We start from the raw sequence: 26,818 nt of genomic DNA, 5'->3' as shown, positions 1-26,818 counted from the left end.
CGTCCATATAAAATCTCAGTCTCTTGGTAAAAAATAAAGTGTTAATAATAATGCATTTTTTGTTTTTGCTGTGGCACCTTTGTCTTGTTTTTTAGGTGAATGTAACCTACAAAAATAGTATAAACGGTCCACCTTTTTTGTTGCTATGATAATCAGGCTCCAGATTATTCTTGTACACAGTCCAGAATTCGTTACAATTCAATTCCTGATTCTGAAAAACGTGCAATGTCATCTGCATATCTTAGATCTCCTTTTAATACGACATAAAAAGAGGCGCATCTCCAATTTTCTACTAAATTGTAATAATTATGTTCTTGCTCAGACAATTATCTTCCGAAATTGTCATCTGAATTTGTTTCATTTTCATAACGTTAAATTAGAATACAGTAATAATTGGGCTCGTGATTTCAACTATGCTTACGCAGTATTAGTATATACAGTATGACACATTTGACACAATTCACCTCAAATCATTTTTAATTTTGGAGGTCAGCCCTTGGTGGAGGTATCTGATATGTATTTGGGATATTTTTCATGAAGATCTCCATATCATGTTTGTCGCCCTCTATAATAATTAAAAGTGGCTGTGATTAATATAATAAAAACTATTCAAAACATTTACTATACAGTACTGTCTTTTGAAGTATATTATAAATAATCATTCTTTCTCAATCTAATGATATTAAAAGTTCCAATTACATTGTGGATTAAAAAAACAACGGGGTTTTTTTTTAAATCCAGATTTAGAATCATAAAAATACACATCTTTAACCATAGAGATAATAGTGAATATCTCTATAACTAAACAAACATCAACATTTTAAAACAATAACAAATTACAACGAATACACATTTTTTAACCTTTAAATTTTTAAATTGTGTTCGACTTTGTTTAATGAAACAAGAAAAGAAAGAAAAAAAATCCGGTTAATCGCTCGCAATCAATTGTCAATAAAGTAAGTTTTTTTTTTAATACTGCCACAATGATATATTATAGTAATTTAATTGATTATTATAAATACAATTTATAAAACACTTCATGTTAATATTTATAACACTGGCATTAAACTCTAAAAATATTCTAATGCTCTGTATCACGTATTTACATATAAATAAATATTGAAACCCAGTCTTGGATTTGGATATTATTATTTTCAGTAATAAATAATAATTTACACAGCTATTTCAATAAAATATTAAATAATTCCGATCCTGTCAAAAATTTTAAAAACCGACCCATTTTAATGACGTCATCAGAAGGTCAGCAGCACCAGCTCAGCACATCATACAGCACTGTATGGCTGTGTGTGAGCGGAAGGTTGATAATGGCGTCTAGACCAGTGTCTGGCTATTCGGGCCAACTTTCCATGGCTTTTCATTTACTTTTTGGATTAATTCTCTTATCGTCAACAAGTAAGTTATTATATTTGTATAAATATATATATTTATGATCAGTTTTAAAGTTGTGATGATATCTAATTTACTGCATAAACTTGACAAACTCGTATCGGACTACAGGCAAGAAAAACAAGCGATGCATTTCGTGGTACAACTAGCTAGACCGTACATCGTTGAATGTGTCAGCTCAGTGTGGAACTTAAACTACCACCGTCCCGTAACTTTTCGACGCTAGGTTTAAAATTGTTAGTAGCTTTGTCATGAAAAGCGGTGGAAACGTGTGTAGGTAAATTATGATGTTCACCCTTCCTTAATTATCAAAAAATACTTTAGTAAACTTATCTGAATACCTGATGCCGTCGGATTGTGTATTTGATCAGAGTAAATCACAAAAGTTTATGTTTACATTTTTTGACATTGTGAAAGTGTGAGGAAGTCTGTTTTTAATCCTTGCTTTTTCTTCCACATATTGTCATGTTAGTGTCAAGGTGGCCCATCTTTCTGTAGTCTAGAACTAATTTTAAAAGTAAACACTTCACCATGCACAAAGTACATATTGTCCATCCATCTCTATGTGTTCTAATGTGGCATGGCGCTGTAGTGTAAATACAGTTTTCAGCCCTGAAATTTCAGTTAAAATGTATATTAACATTAATTATATATCTCGGTATCTTAATATTTCACTTTATAAAAAAAACATCAAAAACAATTCACTAAAAATGTTATACAGTATACATGGTTACTGACCTTAAAATAAGCAGTGCAGTCTTAGAAATTATAAAGTGTCTAGATGGCCAGTGCAAAATCGCCCTATAGGGCGTATAAATACTGTACAGAATTTTGAAATTCGAAGTTTGAAATAATTATATTTCTAGTGTTTCTGCGACCAAAGTTGATTTTTTTAATTGGAAGTCTTTAATTATTAATGTCTCGTCAGACGTCTCTGTATTTTTAATATGTTGAATCAAGGTACTGTATGAGTAATACAAATGTATGCCCTAGTCTAGCCTAGTACGACATTCTGCAAACTATGGACTGCGATTCATATTTTAAGGACTATGGAGTACAGTAGCTTGAGAAATTTTAAATAACACACAGTGTCATGATGTCATATGCGTTATAAATGGGATTTTTATTTCTTGACATGCGAGCCAGTGGATCACCACAATTTTTAGCGTCCAAAATAAAAATTGCTAATGCAATTTCCAAATACTGTACCTAGAGGTCCGTACAATTTTTCAAAAAATGTTCTTACAGAACCTCTCTTATTACTTGCTTCATTACGCTATTCATTTGTACAGCTATGTACTACTGTATAGGTGTTTATAATTACAGTATACGGTATTATAAAAAAGTAAGAATTATTAAATAGGTCGGGTGCTAGATTTCTTCAGTAATGCATTTATCTTTCAGAATGCAGTCAATGTGCCAGAATATCAATCAATGTCATTGAATAGAGAAATTAATTTCAAGCTTGTATGAAAGCTTTACAGTAAATGAGCCCCTATAGATTTAATGGAATTTTCCTATGTAACTACTGAGTAGAGTAGCCTTCTCATTTCAACAGTACTAAAGTATCAATTAGGTCTGTACAGTATATTCAGGTCTACAGTACTGTACATTACTGTATGGTGTTATAGTTTTGTAAATTTTAGTAGTGTTTTGCAACACTTTTGCTACAAAGTATCACTTGGCATACAGTAACCAATTTGATTGGTTGGTGATTTCACCGAGATCGTTAATGCATCACTCTGTCGTAGCATCGTACAGTATGTACTGTAGGATAATCGGGTTACTTGCGCATTTGTAACGAATAAAAGTGTTGTACTGTAGCAGGTGACCTACTGTACTGTAGGCCTACAGATGAGTTACTGGACTGTGTTGTGTACATGCAGCATATACAATCTGTAGGAAGAAAAACCATTATTAAACAGTAAACCTGTTACTGTACAGTACATTTACAGTATACGCATTTATTTTGAATCTGTATAGTAATGGATTATTACAATTGATATAAATTACTGTACCAACCAATTCAGTACACTGCACCCACAGTATTGCTTTTCATTCAAGACCATTTTCCCCCTTTTGAAAATTAATTTAGTTTTTATTACAATAAACCAAATAGATTTGACACGATTTAAGTTGATGGAAAACGATTAATTCACGTAGTAGTACTGTATTATGCTAATGTGATCACATGATAACATTCTGTGGTTTGCTTTAGGCTACAGTGCAGACCGTAAGCAATCAAGTGAATTCGATAATTCCAATTTGACCGTTCAGTAGCATACTGAAATTGTAGTGAAGTGAAGACCTATCATTTGATAAACACCTTGCCTGTTTTGATATAATATGTCAGGTTTTTTTTTCATGAGACAGTTCATACATTTCATTAGTTTGAGCTGCATAAGTTTAAATAAATTAATTGTAATGTTTACCTGTACTAATGATTATTAAGAGGAGTGTAGTCTATTTTTGAACTACAATTTCTTTCATGCACTAGACAGTAGATAGTGAATCTCTCTATGGTCACACTTGTGCCTTTAATCTACAGTTTTTATTTTCTGTTCTTTTCCTTCCTCTTCCCCTCACCCACTTTTTTTTTTATAGCTGTCGATGTACTGTATTGTAAGATTATAATAAATTAAATTTGATATGAAGAAATTCTAGCTGGTTTCTGACAGTTGTTTTATTAGTTAATATTAGTTAATTAAATATTACTAAGTAAATATAAATTATACCTTTGTTTGAAAGCAGAGATTCTGATTGTGAATTTTATTAGTTACAGTACAGTCGTGTATGTACTGTACTGTAGTATCAAGCAGTGTACAGTAATAAGCATAATGCAATGCAGCAGTAAGCTTAAGCTGTTTGACCACTTAGAAAGTTAAGCATCATCACTTAATTGAACATAATCACATGCACTTAACACATTGAAGGAACAAAGCAAGTGCTAAGACTGTCAAGTTGTTGCAGTGTACAATGGCTTTAAAGCAAAAAAGTATACTCTGCTGTACCTTTGTGAACAGTGTCGTAAAATTACAGTACTGTATACCAAATTATCAATTCATGAACACTATTCCACTGTCAGTGTCATTTCACTGAATTTTAGATTTAGAAAATACTGTATATAGTATAACTGTACTGTACACCTATGTTACAGGTATTAATTTAATACATGTTTGCTTGGATGAGATTATAATTAGGGCATATTATAATGCTATACTTCATTTTTTACATTAAAATAATACCTGTATAAACATTTCAATAAACATTAAATTGACTAATTGAATAAAAATAAATGTGTCTCATCCCAGGTCATTTTTTTTTGTTATAACTGAATAAAAATACCACATTTTAAAAAGTATTATCTGTTTTATTACATTTGATGTTGATCCTGATGATTGTCCTGATTGCACTGGACTTTAATTTGGTCAAATAACCCAAGTTGCCAGGTAAAAAGAACGAACGAACACTGGCTATAAAGACCAATGGTTGATTTTCAACTTCCTATACAGTGAGTAGAGGGCCACAGCAATATAGTACAGTACTTACACTGGTTGTACAGTATAAAGGCCTATTTACACTAGGACGATAATGATCGGCGATAAATAGATAAGCATGCCTTTTTCTTACACAAAACAAAATAATTTAGAAAGGTTTTCGTTCTAGAATTATAGAATACTCATTTATGCTGTCTTTGATAAAAATAATATTTTAAAAAATCCAATCAAATGACGTCATGATCAATAAAACCAAAAAAATCGTTGTATTGTCACGATATTATTGCTCACTAATCATGACGTTATTTGATTGGACATGTGAAAATATAATTTTCATCAAATTAAGCATAGATGGTTCCTAAATAGTTCTAGAATAAAAACTTTTTAGATTTCTTTTGTTTTGTGTATGAACAATGCATATTTGTTTATTTATCGTCGATCTTTATCGTCCTAGTGTAAACGGGCCTTAAGTATGTCATTGCCTTAAAATTAATAGCTTAGCGGATTGAATTATTCTTTACAATCCTTCTCCTTTTTGTCTATAGTTTGTGCATGGAGCTATAAAACTATTTTTATAGCTCCATGATTTGTGTAATTTTCCTCATTTTCATCATTGAGCATTAGCGTTTAAAACATTAAGATTTTAACAGTTTAGAGGCCATGTTGACTAGACTCGTAGGGCCCTGTGATTAAAACCAATTGTTCTTTAAATAGGCTTAATTTGGATTACAGCGGGTAAAGCATTCGTTCAGGCATTCAAGGTACACAACTGCACCACATTCTAGATTTGAATGTAGATCAATCAGTGTATTTGTAATGATCAATTAAAATAGGTTTTTTAAAAGAGTTCTGTAAGGTTTCAACATTTTATTTTAAAGTTTTTAACTCAGGGGTTCAGCAGGCCTTTTATTTTGCAGTGAGCGAGTGCAATCACTCACCTAACACACTCCTAAACTGCCCTTGAGGGGTGTGATTTACAACACACTTAAATTTGGTAAACTTCTACAAACCAAAATAAACAGCAAAACTACAGCACCTCTGAATGTATTTAGGAGTGCAATTTGTAGCACACCTACAATTTTAAAAGACAAGGCCTGTACAGTTACTAATTCACAGCCATCATGATAGTATTGATCATGTATGATCAACTATGTGTTAGTGATTCCTCTCTCACTTTCATCAATGCGACTCATGAGCAAGAAGATGTTTCAAGATTGAAAAAAACGTTTAATTTGAAGTTGTCATGGTGACAAATGTTAACCTGCTGTCTTTTATTAAGTTTTCAATATAGCTCGTCCAGTCTTTATTAAATACATTATTAATGGCTATTTACTGTCTAGACAAATTATATACAGTAGTACTTTGTATAGTAATTAGCAATGTTTAAATTACAGCCATTATTTACAATATTTATGAACTTTCTTAAGTAAAAGCCATCCAGGTTGATAATTAAATTTGAAGAAGGTTACTACTAGTGGAATAATCTGTTTTTGTTACATGACATACCCACAAGCTAGTTGTATTGCAATACAAGCTAAAGAAAATTGAAATTATGGATTATATTATGGTTTAATGATTAAAATGACAATTTACATGCTTTTACTTTAGAAACAGGCCCTCAGCTATAAAAATAATAATAAGCTCACATCTTATGGCCACACTGGCTCAAAATTACTATATGTTGCAATATGGTTATTTCAATAAAAACAACCAAAATTCAATCCAGTGGTACAGTAGATTATTTTATGTGTGGAGTCAAGTGCCCTTGAACATTGAGCAAGTATTTTGGGTAGTACAGTAGTAAGAAAAGCAAGGCTTTGTGAAACTGCACTGCAGAACAGCAGGTAGACATTCCAATGAAACCAAACAAGCTCTTTGGGTTTTTATTGTCATTGCTTTCCATTGTCCTACTGAGTGTGTTTAACCAAGCATGTACTAGGAGTAGGCCCTAAAATAGGTTCAAGTTTGAATCAGGCTAGAGTATGATCTATGATTTTAAATGTAATTGATATCTAAATAATTGGTACATTGTTACTACTGTCCATCTTGTTATTTTGATTCTGGTGATGACAAATTCCCAATTTATTATATTGAATGTAGGCCTATACAGTCCATGTTGAAAATGCACTAGATATGAAATGCGTTCACAAGAGATACAGTACTGTAATTCAACATTTAAGTATCCTTGATCAGTTCATACAAAAGGGAAGATTGCTGTCACAATATTTGTGCTGCTGAATAATGAACTATATAAACAGTTAAACTAACCTTTACTAATTATTGTACTCTAATAATACTATTTAACATCATGTCAAATTAAATTGAAGGAAATACAGGCTAGTACACTCACTGTATAGACAGGCCCACAGTAGTGACGAAAATACATTGAGATCAATCATTAGAGAATGCTACATTAGGTTTACAAGTAATTAAATAATGGTGGTTGTACAGTAGCAATGCCAATCAGTTTGCGTAGATTTCATCATATAATTGTGAATTTTGATTTTACACGTCGCTCATAGCCATAATGGTGGATGGAAATTCTAATGTATAGACTGCTTGCCCGAGCTATGATTATTGGATCTGTAATACACTGTGAAGGGTATTGTTGCTAGTTAACGCATTGGAAAGCTCTTCTTTCAAGATATTAATGGACGCGTAAACACAGAAGGGTGGTGTTCATCAAATATCCTTTAAGTGATGTTGTACTCTTTATGTACGTCAAACACCATGTTATAAAAATAGAACCATACAGCTTTCAATATGCCTATACAAAATTTGTTCAATTATGTTGATTATTATTAAACATTACTTTCTAAAAGGTTGTTTGAATAAAATGTACAATTAAAGCCTGTTTTCCTATCGAAGTTATTCGACGCTATCATCGTTGATCGTTAACAGTTCAACGAATATCGTTTGAAAATGATCAAGTTGAAATGATAACGAGTACCTTTTCCTGTAAATCGTTAACATTTCAATGTTTACGTAGGAGATCGCCGATTATTGTTAAACAATAGCGTCGAATAACGTTGACAGGAAAACAGGCTTAACGTATATAATTATGTAATGCCAGGCTTTCTGTTGATATCAATCATTAAACATTTATGGTGGTCTAATAATAATGTGTAGCCAATTAAAAGTATCTTATTTCAACAACATTCAACAGCCTTGTTTTTTACAGAATAGTACAATCAGTATGTTTTGCACAATACTGATAATGACAATTATGTTTTTCAAGAGCCCAAGAAATTGACAGAGTTATAATTTCAGGAAACATGACAATCTGCTTGAATTAATTCCATAATCTCCCTTCAGTATTATTTTATACAGTACCTCAATGGTATCATGTTGGATGCCAGAGATTTGCAAATTTGAATTCAATGTTCATGAGATATTATTGACTATAATATGATATATTCTGAGAAATGTTGTTGTAGGTGTATGATGTTGACCTGAGCCTGGCTTATAGTGGATCACCTGGTGGGCTGACCTTCACACAGCTAACTGTAGTGTGAAACTACTGTAAACCCTAAAACATTTTTTTACATGTATATGCACTATTCATTAAATAAATTTGATGTTTTTAAAGACATTCAATTTATTTCTTTGGTTTCTACACATTATTGTGCCAAGCAAGTTTACTTTGTCTGTGATCTGTATTAAATAGAAAATGTCAGTAACTTTTTACACATCTTGTAAGTTCTGCGCATGCTCACATTTTTCTGACTTAACTAAGCATTGTGTTTCTTGGTATGTCATTAATACAAAAGGCCACCACGCTGTGTTTTAATGCTTTTAAGATAGGGGGAAACCCCGGAAGCAGATATTTTCATTGTTTGGGTCGTTACTTTTTCATAATTATTGCATTTACCAGTGGTTCCAGGACCGTAATTTAAGGCCACATTATAATTTTGCGTAGTTTCTACTGTATGTATTTCTGTAGTATTTACCTTTCTGTATTCATAATTGCACTGCATTTCCGTAGTACTGTAATTATACAGATATTCTATAGTATTAGTGATGGTGTGTACGGTAATTTTGTTTCAAATCGCTTTTAAACTTCATTTAAAAATACAATTTTGAATTAAAAGTTATTTTTAATTACTGTAACACATTATGTGTTTTGTTTTATAATTTTGTTTAAAAAAAAAAAAAATTAAATCTACCTTTGAATATTATTTTTATTTTAAATTTCTAGCAAATGTCTTTTCTGACCTAATATGTGCCTGTAATGAACACTGTCCAGAACATGCTCAGAATGAAACATGCACACCAAAGCCAGGTGGACGATGTTTTGCACATCTTCAAGCCTATGAAGAAGGCAGTGAGCCTAAAATGCCAATTAGGTATGTTTAATATAGTACATATTATCTTTTCTACAGTATGTATTGTTTTGTTTTACTGGGATTTTTTTTAATTACTTACTGTAAAGTAGTAAATAAACAGTACAATCTAATCCTTGAGCATAATGAAACCCCTTAATTTCCATTATTAATGGCAAATTTTGGTCATTAAGGCACATAACATTAAGCCATACCATCCAATTTACACAGACAAGCCAGTAACGGTAAGCGGAAAACTGCGTCCCATTTACACAGCGCGCAGAATTCGCAAGCGGACTGATGGAAAGTAGGTGCTTGTAGGCCTCAAGGCTAATGCATGTTACAGTCATTGCTGACCTAGATGTGACTGACTGTCAGTAGGTCTACAGTAGCACGCACAGGCCTAGGTTTTAAAGGGACTTGTTGCCTAATAACGTTCTAAATGTATATTTTCTTTTCACTATCCTTATACAAACAGTCAGTCACAACGTAGTTGTTTGTATTTCTGAATAATAAGAAGTTCCAAAACTAGGCTAGGACTCGTATTTATTGTGGTCTTTGACTCGACGGACTCGCATGAAAAAGTTGTTTCAATCGTCAATGTCGTTGATTGGCCAGAATCCATAATTACAGTGCAATATTTTCACAAAATCGAATCCGTTTCTATCCTGAGTAGATTTCCGCTCAACCGCTCGTTCACTCCGCGTTCTGTGTAAATGGTCATAAGAAATAAAATAGATTCTATTTTTGCATTTTCCGATTACCTTTACTGCTTACTTACTGTTACCGCTTGTTTGTGTAAATTGGCCTTTACGCCATATGGCTTGCGTAAGCAATGCCAGCTTTACATCGCATGGCTTGCATACGTCGCATCAGTCTTACGCCGTATACAGTAGCTTGTTTACACTACAACAGTCTTGGCTAAACAATTTTAGGAAATGTATACTGATTTACCGGATACCTTTTATTTTATGTCTTTATTTCTAACAATGAAAATAATGCTATTCATTTTTCGTAACAACTTCTTTTTGTTTAAGATCTATGGGTTGTCTAGACCCAGGAGAAACAGGCTACATGCAATGCATGTCTGACTCGGGAACAGATCACTCGATTCCTAGGCAAATACATTGCTGCAGTGATAGAAATTATTGTAATGTATATCTGGAGCCAACATTAGCACCGACAACTAAAAGGCCTCCAACACAACGTAAGTACTGTGAAATAGAAAAGGTGTGAATGATGGTACTATAGCTTTTTTCTTCAACCTGTTAATACAATAATTGTTATGGTAACTTCTACAGTACATTGAAGCAAACAAAAATCACCATCATTGCAATAAAAAAATGAGTTACTGCAGTAATGAATATTAATTATTGTTTTACTGTGTAGATACCGATAGAAAATTAATTATTTATGCTTAAATTAACGTAATATTAATATTAATATATTTGAAATAACTTTAATACAATAAGCTCTACTGTACAGTAGTATTAAAGTTAAAAACTGTATTGCACTTAAGTTTATATCAAAAATATATGAACATGTGGTTCAGAGTAATAACTTTATAATAGCCTCAAAGAAACATATCTCATGAGATTTATTGCTCACATTTATAATATCATCTTTGTTTGTGCATTCTAAGTCTTTTGCATATTAATATAGAAATGCAGATTGAAAAATACAAGGTTGATTGGTTTTTATGTAAATACTGCACTATGTTCCCCAAGAGAGGTATTCACAACACCAACTAACATTATTCATAATTGATTTGCATTTTTTGTCAAGCAGGTTTAGTTGTTAAAATTGTTGGCTTGTTGAAATAAAATTAAAACAATGGCCTACATTGTACAACATATTGACAAGTTGAATGGGGAGAATTTTTAATGAGATTTACTGTTCTAGTCATTGAGGCTGAGTTGAATAGAAGGGTTGGGCTACCCCAAATGAATAAAATTATTTTCTCTATTCAATGAATACAAAACAACAATTTAATATCAAATGTTCAACTGTTGTTATAATACAGAATAAGTCTTTTGTTAACCATTGAATGTAGTTTTTAAGGCAGAGTTATTGTAAATCCAATTGCTGAATTATCTCTTTAAACAGAATGGCCTACATTATTTTTTTTTATTAATAATATTCAAATTGACTTTCTTGACCTTCAGTTACGATTTTACAATTATTACATTCATAAAAAAATAATGTTAATAAAGCTAATGTATCTATCAATAAACTCTAATGGTGTTTCATACATAAATATAATGAGTAGTGATAATAATAAAAACAAAATGATTCAATCATTTTTATTGGGTAATTATCAATATTCATATGAATAGAAGTGTTGAAAAGAAAGGTTCAAATTGATGTTATGAAAATAAAATTGTAATGGTTAGAGATAACATAATAAAAGATGTAAGATATTAAAAACAACCTAGATAGTTTCATATAGGTACATTGTGACCTACTTTTTTGGGGGAAAAATAACAAAATGTGTGAAAATGCCATAGAATTGGATCAAAGATTCTATCACATGGCCAGTAAACATTGGTTCTTTTTCTGCTTCGAAATAATAACCAGTTGTTATTAATTGTGTGAATAAATTATTCCAATTTCTTGGAAACGAAACAAATTTTCAGTAACAGTTTAATAGCAGCCCGAAAATAACGCCTTAATGGGTTTGCTGGAACTTTTAGCTGGAACTCAAAAAAGTCAATACTGCAATAATGTTTGAATTGACCGCCATAGTCCTTTGCATTTTGGGTAATGCGAACATCGCTGGCCACCCACTGATTTAACGGTTATTTTGGAGCATAAATTTCACAGAAATTCTATTTTGAAATAAACAGTTCATTCGGCGCTATGCAGCAGAAACGAACCCATTTTTGAAGATTATGTGTGATGCATTATTATTTTCCTCAATCTCTCAGATTTTTTTTTCCAATTTTGGAAATTGGTTGCCCATCATTTAGCAACCAAAATCAATTTTTTTTTATTTTTAATGAAAAATTAAGAAAATATTTGGTTGATGTGACATGGAATATTACTCTGCTCTATTTGGTAAAAGTTGTTTTTCTCTTAATAATAGATTACACTAAATAGCATTATCAAGAAAATTCTGTTATTTTTGTACCACTGATCATACAAATTAAATTTAAATAAATTTTGTTTTTCAGCGCCTCCTGTTGTACCAAGTCATATTACCAGTCTGCATAAAATTGTGTTATTTGTTTCAATCATTGTTTGTTTCATAATATTTGTATTGATCACTGGCTGCATATACCTCAGGTAGGTTTTATTTGTTTTAGTATTTGCATTATTGTTAATTTGTTAACTATAAATAAACTGATTCCTAACCAGTTACTTTCTTTGTTGTAAAATTTTCCTGATGTACTGTATGCTATGGTGGATGATTTGTAAAGGTATTGACTTTAATTTAATTAATGGATTACTACTAATTATCATTATTAATCTCTTAGATTGTTTTTATTCACAAAATATACAACATTATTTGGAAACATGTGATTTTGCTTATTTATTAGTTATTTATGAGTTATTTATTTAATGAATTGTTTAAAACAAGTCCTTTTGTCTATTGTGTGCCTTAATTATTTATGATGGATTCACAATTAGTACATCCCTTTGACGATAGATGCATTGAAACCTATCTATTAATGGTACAGTCCTCACCGTTTGTTTTTTTTTGTTGGGAAAGTATAGACTTTTTGTGTTCAAGCTTCTGTCATAGACTTCCACACACCAATTTTATTTAGCTGGATGATTCAATAATGATTATAAGAATTATACCAGCAGTGGTGATGCCCGGAAGACCCACATCCACTGTGGAAGTAGAAATAATTCATAAGTTTATTAAGACTACTATAAGATTATTACTAGATAAAGTATGTATTGTTATCCTTGGTCAATTTTATGTTAGGACCTGTTTGACTTTAGAATTACACATGAACAGTAAATAGTCGCGTGCATGATCCCCTTGGTATCAAATTGTGATAAAGAGCTATTCAAAATTCACCGAAGTTGTTGGATTACACCTTAAACCGCAAGCCACAAGAATCTGGATGCAGCCTGAAAATAACGCCTGGGTTTGCAGGAACTTTTAGCTGGAACCCAAAAAACCTTGAGACAACACTGCAAAAATGTTTGAATTGACTGCCATAGCCCTTTGCATTTTGGGTAATGCAAACATCGCCGGCCACCCACTGATTTAACAGTCATTTTGGAGCATACATTTCAGAGAAATTCTATTTTTTTAACAGTTTATTCGGCGCTATGCAGCAGAAACAAACAGACCCATTTTGAAAATTGTGTGTGATGCGTTAGGTCACACACCTAAAGTATTTTCCTCAATCTCTCAAATTTGTGATAAGTAAAAAGATGATTGGATTGGATGTAGCCTAGGCCTGGGTAAGCCCAAACGCAATTGCTGCTTTTTTGTTGTGATGGTCTTCTTTTGACCGGTTGCTGAAGTACATCATCTGATGACAAAATGAAAACAACGTATAAAACAAACTCGGTCTACTGCAGTTTGACAACAGGTGCCTTGGCCTCGCTGTCGCACATGAGATAACATCACAGTACAATTTTAACTGGGGTCACTCAAGCATGATATATGGTCTTGTTGGGTAAATTTCATTCAGTTTACATGTAGGCCTACACATTTTTTATTTCTTTAAACTTCGTCTAAATTTGTTCCTAGAGAAACTTAACTTACACATGTTGTTGGTTTTATGTCTGAACACTACCTACTGATGCCCTCGAAAGTTTTTTAAAATGCATAAAACGTGTGTTTGATTTTAAATGTTTTAACTCAATCAGAAGGCTTTGAAACTTTTTTTTTAAACATTTTGGCCTTAACTATAAGTGCATACTAAACAGTTATATACAAACTTTTGTGTCATTAGATTTTGTAAGTAGTAATCCCATTGATGAGTCAGCCAAGATGACAAATTGACAATCCCGTAGATTTAAGCAATCAAGTTATCGCCTAGTTGCTCTGATAGAAAATTGCAAAGCATATGTTATGGTTATTGTACATGCTTTAATATTAACATAAACGATGGCATTATTAGGACATTGCTAATGAATGCATTATTATTATGGACTGCTAAAGCTTGCGTACTAATAACGAGTCTGTTGTACACAGTAGTATGCTGATCATGTTTCACCATTCCATCATGCCCAATAAATGTTTAGTTTGTCTATAGTATTATTTATAGCTTTGTACCTCCATCCAAGAGGTTGCATATTTTATTACTTATTTCTCCATTGGTGACAATAGTGTTGGGAAAAAGAAATACTACATGCAGTTTTGCTACTTTGTACAGTAGTACAAGTATAATTGTCATTTAGAAGAGCACTTTACTAAATTTTATGTGGCCTCTGAAACAATTGTTAAGAAAGGGGTTGGTGCCCTTACAATACTGTACATGGGTTTTCAGGATTCTGACCCTACACATTAAAATGATTCTCCACTCACTATCTGGCCAGCAAGATTATTCAAACACAATTGAACCATGAACTTGAAGTGCTGTACAGTAGTTATACTGTATATATAATTTCCAAAGTGTTTCAGATTATATGGTTAGTGTTAACAACAGTTTTAACCACCCGAAACATGTTGCTGGCACCAGAAAACTGGAACTACTGTAGTCAGCCATTCACAAAACTGAACGGCACCCAATAACATTTTTAATTTGAAGGACTGGTATGTACCCTGTACATTTGCCATGTCAACTCTGCCATCTGAAGTCCTACTAAATCTAGATGGACAGCATTTATTACCGAGTTATCTGAGGACATTCCCAGAAATTCAAAATATTGACGACATCATTTATCAGGATCACTGATGCCATCAGCATTGCTACTCCTTCAATCATAATAATTGATAATTATACTAATAAGTATTTAGTAAATTGTACATTACATAGTATGGTGAATTACTCTTAATTAATATTTTGTTCAATTTGAAATCGTGATTTAAAAGCGTGACGTTCTTATTAGCAGTTATTGCACAATGCTTCTAAGCACTTCACATAATATTAACCCGGCCATTTCTTGGATCAAACACGTATGGAAACATACTCCTATAATGCAGCTAGTAATCAGCGCAAAATTGTGTCTTGACCTGACCAGGCACCCATTTATACACCCGTGTGTCCCCACACAATTGTCTTAGACAATAATAGACATTATATAGCTTGTACTACTGTAAAATACTGTGATAGCAGTCTACAAATCTGTAATTAAAATATACAAATATGCCATATGTAGTAATGATTGAAACTGAGCAGCTAAGTGCAATTTTACTACAGTAATTACCTTGTACAAATTAAAAACGATAAATATCAACCTGCTTGGGGCTTCTAGAAACTCATTCAAATCTATCACTATCTGTACAGTTTACACTACATTGTGCATTTCGCAGTCTCGTATTATAGTAGTAGGTAATAGTATAGTAATGAATAGATTATAACCCTAAACATTTGGTGTTGACAAGATCAGAAAGAATAGATCTTGTCTACAGTATCTGCATTCAGTGTGTTATCAAAAGGTTGTTAACATTTATAGGACATTTCAGTGTATGGCACTATACATTTATAGGTAATATTTCACATGATATGTTAACTGGATAATAGCATTAAATGCAACTGCAATTATCTCCAGAGATTCTGTTCCCAGGGGTGTAGAAACCTTATGATGTTAAATACTATAGGGACCTTCTAAAAAGTTTATATCACTACTTGGATTTCACTATGGTCTTTAGTTTTAGGGATGAACTTTTGATTTTATTGATGCCAGAGGTTATTTCATTTATTCCACATTTATTTAGTCATCAATTATTGCTTGTATATTAATTTTAATTGTTAAAATATGTCTGTTGTAATGCTTGATTGATTGCCTAATCCTAGGTAGTTGGCTATTATTTCCTGCTACTTGTCATTTTGATTTTTAACAAAAACCTATTGTATGTAGTTTGTAGACAATCTGCACTGGCAGACATTAGAAATAAACATAAAGTTTATATGATACTAAATCACTATTGAATGAATGATAATTAAATTAAAAATCATTCTTGGTAAATATACATTAATATAAACATTTGGGGTGTTTTTTAACCTAATGTTTTTTCAAGCATTTTAAAATCTGAAAGTGTTTTTCAGATCTTCGGTATACTTTCTAGTCTTTATCAAGAAGAATATTGGAAAATACACAATTTTGTATTTACTTGTTGGAATGTGGTTGGGAAGACATTTGGGGTGTTTTTTTAACCTAAAGTTTTTTCAAGCATTTTAAAATCTGAAAGTGTTTTTCAGATCTTCAGTATACTTTCTAGTCTCTATCATGAAGATTGGAAATACACAATTTTGTATTTATTTGTTGGACTGTGGTTGGGAAGTTGGGGGTGGGGGATGGGGTGAGTGAATATATTCACACAGTGGGTGATAGCAATGTCAGCAGGTTTGATTTAATTTTTAATACTGATAACCAGTGAGTTTTAAATGATTATAGTCTGTGTTATTAGCTGTGTATTTCTGCTATGCTGACTGCATAACATTCAAACATAATGTTTGTTTCTTTACGTTACCTTATTATTTGTTTAACTCATTGTTTATGATTTAATTTTCATATTCTTATGATAAACTAGCTATAATTTCATTGCTAGTTTTCCGGTTAAATATACAATGCTGCATTGTACAGTGTTTGCTGGCGACAATGCTTGTCCAAATATCAGATATCATAAATTATGTATGCTCACAATTCTTTTGTAGATATCAACGGAGAGAACAAACACTACGTGAAGATTACGAAGCGGCCAAGCAAAACGCTCATCTAATTCCTGCAGGGGAAACGCTTAAAGAATTACTTGATAGATCACAGTCATCTGGTAGTGGCTCTGGTCTTCCTCTACTTGTAAGTGTTGATGAATTGTAGAAAAAGACAAAACAAACATTAATATTAAAAAAAAATCAAAAAAATCGTATGAAATAATATTTGAAAACACAACACCAGCCTTGATTGATAATAAACAATCTATAATTCATTTAAATCAAGTTCAAGTTTCAATAAACATTTATTTTAAAACCATAATTCTTTTCATCATTATTTTCTTCATAATAATAATCATATGTAATTCTTCTATAAAAACAAAGAGATTAATATTAATAATGTAACCTCATCTTGTACAGCAAAATGCTTATACCTCATCTTGGTAACAAAATCTTTGAATAATATATATATGTAATATATATCACCATTAAAAAAAATGTCAACTACATGTTTTGTTGGTTATCCTATGCTTAATATCATCAGTTCTTATATCTACCACATAGTAAGAGAATCCCACATCTTTCTAATAATCATTGATTTTAAATTTGTTTCAGGTTCAACGCACGATAGCTAAACAAGTTCAACTAGTAAAATCCATTGGTAAAGGGCGGTTTGGGGAGGTTTGGTTGGGTAGATGGCACGGTGAACCAATTGCAGTTAAGATTTACCATACTGCAGAGGAGGCCAATTGGTACAGAGAAACAGAAATATACCAAACTGTAATAATGCGTCATGAAAATATTCTTGGTAAGGAAAAAATATAGCAATCATAAAAGTAAATCAGTAACAACTAGTGTATTCATTTGGAATTTTCCATTGCATACATTTTAACGTGTTTTTTTTTTTTTTTAACGTTTTATTGGCATCAAAATTATACTTTTATAAGAGATTGCAACATAATATAATTTCACCGTGAGAGAAGGGGTATATAGCACACCTGAGTGTATCCTTGCCAATTGATTGGTTAATTACGCATTACGTGCCGTTCATTCGTGCATAATAAAATGAACGGTACTAATGAATTATGAACAGCACTATTGCACCTTTAAAAAAATGTTGTCGGCTGCATTCGAAAATCAACCTGTAGTATGCACCATCTATATGTTGTAACCAGCGTCCAAAATTGAGCGCTGCCTTTTTTAATGGCCTAGCTTCCCGGCCTGGCCTTGGATGATGATTCAAGATGGGTTAATTGAATAAAAGTTTATTTTAAAATAGTAGGTTGTATTATATAACAAATAATGAATATATAATTCGTTGAAAGATTGACTGTTTTAATAGTAAATCTGTATTTTAGATAATTTAAATCTGCATAATAATATTATAAAATGTATTACTTGATAATGTAGTTAAGTTATTTAGTATAGATCATAAATCTTTGTTTGAATGTTATTCAAACTACAGTTTGTTTTATTTATTTTAAATACTGTTTAGATAAACTAAACATACTGATGTGCAGCTTCATTGTTAATAATGGATGTACTGATTAAAATGTGTAATGTTCAATGTGAAGTAAGATTGATTTATTAATACATTTTTTTTTTTACAGCTTTTATTGCCGCAGATATAAAAGGGACTGGATCCTGGGCACAATTTCTATTAATCACAGACTACCATCAAAATGGCTCCTTACTCAACTACCTTCAAATGCACGTTCTAGATACACGTGCTATGCTAAAATTGGCACATTCAGCTGCATGTGGCTTATCTCATCTCCACACAGAGATTTTTGGTACAAAAGGAAAACCTGCCATAGCCCATCGAGATATCAAGAGTTCAAATATTTTAGTAAAGCAAAATGGAACATGTGCTATTGGGGATATGGGTTTGGCTGCTAGGTATTTATGGTAAGTTTGTATGTTTCTCATTAAGTCACTCATACACAGTTGTCACCTTTGTGTTGATGTGAGTAGGCTAAACCATTCAGACATGTGGTATCTTTATATACATGTGATGGGGTAACAATGTGGTAACTCTGTGAAAGAATAGGCTAACCATACAGACATGTGGCATCTTTATATACATGTGATGGGGTAACAATGTGGTAACTCTGTATACAAATAGGCTAACCATACAGACATGTGACATCTTTACTGTGTGGTAACTCTGTATTTACGAATAAGTTAACCGTGTCCCAACTTTACTTCATTGCCACAGACTATTTTGAAATAAATTTTGTTTATTATTTTTATCAATTTCAGTGAAACAAATACAATAGAGATTGCACCAAATACAAGGAGTGGTACAAGAAGGTACCAAGGCCCAGAGGTTCTTGATGGCTCACTCATCAAAGACTCTTTTGATGCCTATAAAATGGTCGACATGTATTCATTTGGTCTAGTATTATGGGAAATATCCAGGAGATGTATATTACAAGGTCTGTTGACAAGTTACTTTTTTGTGTGCGTTAAAAGCTCTCATTCTAACAATACTTGAATACTATTCGAATAGAACTTAGAGAAATGGGTAATGGCAAATTTGTCAATAAAAGCAATTTACTAACTATATCCTTTGTTTGAAAATTATATGAATTTTAAACATTGCACAACTGTATAATTTAATAAATAATAATAGGCAATGTGCCATGGTACGTATCTGTTGTATGTGATTGATGTTAACAGGATAGGAAAATGCTGTTTTACTGTTAATAGCTAAGATGAGTATTAATCATGATTAGCCCAAAGGCATACAGGTGACATAGTTTACATAATAGCTGCTTCATCCTACTTTCTTTCTGTGACATGCTTTCCTTTATTCTCATTGTATTCTGAAGGAAATAGGTATTGTTATTCAAAGGTTGTTAAACCTAATAAATGTCTTTTGCCACACAACTGTAGTGATATTCATTAGTAAATGACACAATTTAATATAGTTTATCTGTTTGAACTTTATGTATTTAATTAATTGATTTTAGCTCATTCTTATATTTAATAATGTTTTATTAGTAGTAATTTATTATTATGTGAATGAATAGGTTATAAATGGCGATATTTTTCTGTATTCCCCTTTTAAAAAAATTTATCATCGAAATAGTGGCAAAATTTAGTGTTTTTTTAAAACAATGTTGTATTAATTGCAGGGTTTTCTGCATGGTGGTGTGGTGCAGTTAATTACCTACTCTACATATTACACTTCATTCTGTACAGTAGGTTAACACACCATGGGGTAACTCCTTCCTAATCACCTACATACCCCTCAATCTAATAATAAACGAATAGTAATAAACATTTCAGTGTTTATATTTTGTACAGCTGTGACAACTTTTTGTTTATTTTTTCTTAGGAATTGTAGAGCAAGCTCAGCTTCCTTTCTATGATAGTGTTGGAGCTGACCCCAGTTTAGATGAGATGCGAAGAGTTGTCTGTATGGAGAAAAGACGACCAGTTATTCCCAACAGATGGAGCTCTGACGATGTTAGTATTAGTTATTTAAACATTTACAATGGTTTCTTCATCTTTTTTTATGAATTGCTTTTATTGAATGTTGTTGAAGCCATATAGTTATCATTAACATTTAAATTTTAGCCCTAAGGCCAGTGACAATACTTAATAATTCAAAGATTATTTCATCCATTTCTGAAAATCCCATCAATTGGATAATAAATAATGTACAAATAATATAAAAAAAACATAAAATTAAAAGAGCAAAAAACCACACATATAAATAAAAGAGCAAAAAATCATAAATAAATAACAGAAAGCCACATCACAAGTAGAAGAACAGAAAAAAACACATAATAAAAAGCAATACATAAATATAAGAGTAAAAAATCAAATAAATAAATAACAAAAAGGCACTTCACAAGTTAAAGAAAAAAAACACATTAATAAAAAACAAAAAAAACAACACATATAAATAAAAGAGCAAAAAATCAAATAAATAAATAACAGAAAGGCACATCACAAGTAGAAGACAAAAAAACACATAAATAAAAAGCAAAAAAAAAACAACACATATAAATAAAAGAGCAAAAAATCAAATAAATAAATAACAGAAAGGCACATCACAAGTAGAAGATAAAAAAACACACAAATAAAAGAGCAAATAAATAAATAGCAGAAAGCCACATCACAAGTAGAAGACAAAACAAACACATAAATAAAAGAGCAAATAAATAAATAGCAGAAAACATATTAAAAAATAGAGTGAAAATACATGTAAATTAATACACCAAATTTGAGAAGTTATTATTTGTTTTACAATGTGTCATATTTAAACATTTTATAAGTAAAGATTAATTTCAAATGTAAACAAGAAAAGGATCAAGTCACTATATTTAGTTATGGATAAGGACTATAAACTGTAGGTCCAGTGTACATCTGGCTCATGTGCACTTTAAAGAACCTAGTACATCTTTCGAGACGACATCTAAGTCCACAGTGCCTTTGATCACTTTTTCTCATTCTCACAGATTTCCTCATCATAATCGTTTCAAATTAATTAATTAAATTTCAGTATATCACCGGGCAGTTTAGAATTAATTCTTGCCTGATGTGTTTATATATATTATTATATATATTATATTATAATAAATGTTGAAATATTTAATTAACAATAATGCTGTGCATACCTTTTGTATTGTACACTTACAAACATTCTAAACTAATCATAATGAAATTCTGTTTGCCATTATTAAACCGATCATTAATTGCCTTTTTTGTACATTTAAATGAAGGTCTAATATATTAGTTAAACCTGGTTAAACTAAACAGCTTGTAGTAGACATCCATACAATAAACCAGTTAACCATGTCTGCATTACTATTAATAGAAAATAATATCAATATTGATATTTTGTTAGTGTTCTTCATTAAATTAGTTAACATTGCTAATTTACGCACATTGCCTAATATGATACGATAGATAATATTGTTTATAATGAATATTATGTTCCAGAGGCATCAACTTTAAAAACTAAGGTATTGGGAGTCTTTATAAACCATGGCCAAACCATTGGGTGATGTTTTAAAAAATACATCCAATTGTTATAGAATTATGCATATTCAGGGGTGGATTTAGGTAGGGGTTAAACAGGCTTTATCTCCCCCCCCCCCTAAAAATTTAACAGCCATATCTTTTTTTAAATAAAATAATGACTATTTTTATTTTTCTGCAACCTGACTGATTTTTATGATTTATGATATATTTAGCCAATCCCCCCCCCCCCCCCTAATCTATAACGCTGGATCTGCCCCTGATATTATAGAATTATGCGCAATATCTATTTGTTATTCTTTTATTTTTAAGCCAGTGAATGATTATTGTTATTTATGTTTTATCCAAACAGTGTTTACGTACAATGTCAAGATTGATGGGTGAATGTTGGAACCACAATCCATCAGCGCGTCTTACAGCTCTACGTGTACGCAAAACGCTCTCCAAGATGCAAGACAATTACAATCAACTTAAAATGTGAGCTGCTATTGTTTTTTTTTTCACTTTCAAAAGTGACCAGAAGAGGAATAAAGCTGGGACAGTATTAAACTGATAAAACAGGGATTGATTATTAAGATGACAAATAATTACCTCATCAGTTCTGTGATATTCAAATGCTGTTTTTTAAGAAGTGATTCAAAATGTTAATTTGACCCAGTCCCAGTTTCTAGCAATGTACAAATATTGCTGGTTCTCGACTCAAGGAATGTTGTACTTGAAGAAAAAAAGACTATTTGATGATGTTCGAACCTTGACTACACATAGTAACAAGGCAAACATTGTATGAAAGAGAGGAAGCAGAAAAAGAACTCTCTCATCTTTAGTGTGTGTATTTTTACAGTATGTATGATAGACAATCAGTAAAATAAGCAAACTATTATTATATAATATGAATTTAAACAATAATAAAATATTGTAAATTATCTAAAGTTGATTTTTAGTTTTTGAATAGAAATTATTTTCTTGAGCTTAACCTGATAAATAATATTAGCTGTGTTTACATGCAGTAGATTTAACAACGCTGTATGCATGCTTAAGCTGATCCGAATCATATCCTAGTTATATCTGTGGTAATTGGGTTTTTTTGATCGGTTGACTATCTTATACACTATCGTTAACCGCTAGTATATGTAATACTGTACATTGTATGTACCTCTGAAACCTATCAAAGTTATCGGAGGTACATACAATGTACAGTAACTTTAACTTTGTTTTTGAATGTAACAAGTGGTTTTTTTTTTCGCAGCAGCTATGAAAACTATCGACTTGAAAATATCCAGGTGTAGGGTCAAGTCAAGCATTTCTAATACATTTTTTTAAATCAAAATGCTTTAAATAGAAATTATTTGTGTATGTAAGTAGTGATTTGTATTTATTGTCTTCCATAAGTTTTACTTCCTAGCTAGCATTATGTGCAAAATCAGGATACAGTTAGTTTAAAGTTGGGAACGGGGATGACTGATTTAAACCGTCACATAATCTAAACTCCTTAACGTAAAATGAAATAGTATTTAGCTCCAAATATTTAGAATATTATATATCAATTTTGTGTATGTAAATGAACATTATAAACTGTATTAATCTACTTAAGTTGTAAATACAATGCAGCAATGTTATGCGTTTCAGTATGTTTTTAAACATTGTACATAAGTATATGTATTTTTTAACTGTTCTAGTTGACTGTACAATACATACTGAAGGTATTATCCTTTTTTTTTGTTTCTCCTACTGCTATTTTTTTTCTAGAAATATGTTGGGTATTGTTTGGGGGCATTTTCTAATCAACTGTTATTGCCTTTTGGGTATATCTGTTAAGGTTATCAATCTAGTAGTATTTTGTTCATTTTACTATTAAAATGTGTGCTTAAAATGTCATATCAATTAGTACACTATTGTGACATTCAAAATATTCTACTTTAATGTTAATTTTTGTTTTTTAAAAAAGAATAGTTCTTCCATTTGTTGTAGTAAGTGGTGTAGAAAATATGGAAAACATGGTTTATGGGAGTATTATGTATGTGAGGGCAGTATGCATTTGAAACATCAAATCTTAAAATATCAAATATATATATTTCTATCTTCCAATAACTGCATGAAGGTAAAAGTGGAAAACTGTACTAATGTGTGCATCAAAGATGATTATTAACCACATATTAATTATGTTTTTTTTAAACAAGCTAATACAGAATGATGTAAAGACTTTTTCCTTCCTACGTCCCTCTAGAACTATTTTATCATATAAAATAATGGTATTTAATGTCTGATTATCCGTTTGCCATGATGCGTACAATCTACTTAGATATGCCTGAATGCTTTTTACCAAAGTGCTTGTTATGCAGAATAACATTAACAAAGTGATATGTTTTTTTTTACATGTGTAATCCTTAATACGGAAAGATTAAAAGTATCCATGTAGTCAAATCAAGACTGAATGCAAAGGCAATATTGCCTAAAAAGGACTTTTACAAGCCAAAGACCTTTATTTCTTAACATTTCTTCCAATCAGTTTTATGAGTTTCAACTAAACAGTATAAATTTGAATCGTAAATTATCAAAGGAAAGAGCTGGTCAACACTATTTTTAAAAACACTGTAAATAGTAACTTGTTAATATATTCTTTGTTGTAGTAAATATAGAGGAACAGTATTATTGTATTCAAGTAAATAGGATTGTTCGGAGATTGATGTGTTAATGGCAGGTTGGTGTTTCATGGAAAAATAAGGTATTATCCAATCATGGTTCCTATGTAGTGTACAGATTGGATCCGATACTAAATATATCTATGGTATATTTTGTGCCACTATTCTACCCTTCAGCCCATAGACAGGGTAAAAACACTGAACTTGATATACAAGCAGGATTTTTTTTATATTATATAAAAGATTGAGATACAGTAAATAAGTAAAGAACTTGAATGTTGTAGATACATTATTATATAGATTTTGGTTCATTGGCTTCCTATAATGAACAGTATATATAGAACAAACAATGAAACCAAATATACTGTAGTAAAATTATGTTTTTAAGAGTAGTGTGTGTATGCAAGACAAGGTGTTTTTTTCGCAGTAAATCATAGATTAAGTAAGTCAATTTGTCATCCAATTGATATTAATTTGAATGAAAACATTTTTGTTTATAGGTAAAGATGTTATAGGATTAGTAATCCTAATTTTCTAATAAGATTATGTACATTGTATCCAATTCCTATGTTTTGCCTGCTAATTTCTATTTTATCTTACTTTGTACAAACCTTGATACATATGTATACTGTTAATATACCTGAAATATGTCATTTTATAGTTTATTTAATTATTAAGTTAATAATGATGGCTTAAGTTTGGTTTCTAAACTCAACATATTCAGGAGCCTGTTCAGACATTTGAGTGAAACGAATAAGGAAATAATAGTAAAACACTACAGCCAAAACTAATTAATTTTATGTCTACATTATAAATTTTATGACTGATTTACTGTATATATTTTATTAATTATTAATATTTATTGTTAGTTTAAAGAATGAGAAATGGTTCTCCATGACAACTGGAATTTGAGTGTGTTATTATTACCAAATTTTAATTTTTCCATATGTAATGAATGTGTTCATTTTGTATCGCATTTGAGATTTAGATTTAACAAAAAATACAAGAAAGGGTGTTTTGTTGTTAGCTTGTGATAATGTAATGTTATTATTAAAGCAGTGACATTAGTCATGTCGTGCCAAGCTGACCTAGATAAACCAACAATAGCCTTATTCTCCATCATGTCTTGAAAAGAAATGATGTTGGTTTGTGGGGATGGTCCCACTTCATGGAGTTGTTTGTGGACTGTACCATTTATGGAGAGGGGTACTTTTCGAGTATATCTCGCTCTTCAAGGAGAATACGGCTATTGTTGGTTTATCCAAGTAAGCTTGGCACGCATGGACTACCAAAACCATTTCTGGTTTGTGTAATTCTTCTTCGGTTTACTAAGTGTACTACAACTATTAAATAAGTTTGATTTTATTTCTTATAAACATGGCTTTCTGAAAGTTCTGCCAATTATTCTTTATTTCTCCTTATTTGGATTTGATGTCAATTTCACTGCCGTTTGTTTCCAAGCAGGATACGTTTACTAGACTTCTTTATTTTAATTATTCTTTTATTATAAATGTATCACTGATGTATTTCAAAATAACTACAGAAACTGCCTAGTAATGCAAACATCTTGTATACGGTATGTACAGTAAATGCTTTTGTTAAACCATCAAATACTGTATACAAATCTCATGTATTACACTGTTTTTAAATGTACATGGGAGGAAGCAACCACTCACACACACTATTTTAACTATAGTGCAGTTTGGTAGTTTTAAGCGGACACTATGACCAACGCTTATTGCACACTTTGTCCCTGAATGTATCCCCTTGATAGGGATTCTACTGTAATGGAGAAATGGTATGTTGAGTTGAACTATAATGTATCTTATATATAAAGGAGTTAATTTGTTACATCTAACACACCTGTAATGATTAATAGTCATGTTACAAATAAATCTATGATGTTTGATACTATGTACATGTTTATAGAAAAGTTGGTGGTATGCTTTGCTTTGTAGTATTATATTCGTAATAATCGACTTGATATCTTTAATAAAAAATATTAAGATAATTACAGACAATCAGTTTAATATGCAAATGCCTATACACAAGTACAAAAAAAAGATTGATACAGATTCTTGACATAAAAAACAATAAGCATCGGGACAGACCAGTTTGTGAGTGATTTGGTTGTTGGTCTTCATGCATCATCGAAGGATTCCCACACTGTTGAT

At 31.2% G+C, this 26,818-nt stretch overlaps 1 protein-coding gene across 1 annotated transcript; it reads left to right on the top strand.

Moving 5' to 3' along the window:
- The first annotated feature begins 1,262 nt into the window (after positions 1-1,262).
- LOC144845865 (bone morphogenetic protein receptor type-1B-like) lies at positions 1,263-23,109 on the top strand. The gene is made up of 10 exons (XM_078703339.1): positions 1,263-1,413; positions 9,103-9,250; positions 10,264-10,433; positions 12,400-12,511; positions 17,014-17,155; positions 17,626-17,818; positions 18,621-18,918; positions 19,273-19,448; positions 20,354-20,484; positions 22,358-23,109. Exons 1-10 carry the CDS (start codon positions 1,326-1,328, stop codon positions 22,484-22,486), a joined length of 1,587 nt encoding a protein of 528 aa, XP_078559465.1. The 5' UTR covers positions 1,263-1,325; the 3' UTR covers positions 22,487-23,109.
- The last annotated feature ends 3,709 nt before the right edge of the window (positions 23,110-26,818 follow it).

Source organism: Antedon bifida, chromosome 6 (assembly GCF_963402885.1).
Source record: "Antedon bifida chromosome 6, ecAntBifi1.1, whole genome shotgun sequence".
Taxonomy (NCBI): Eukaryota; Metazoa; Echinodermata; class Crinoidea; order Comatulida; family Antedonidae; genus Antedon; species Antedon bifida.
Note: the sequence above shows the minus strand (reverse complement) of the source record. Positions and strands in the feature narration are given on the sequence as shown.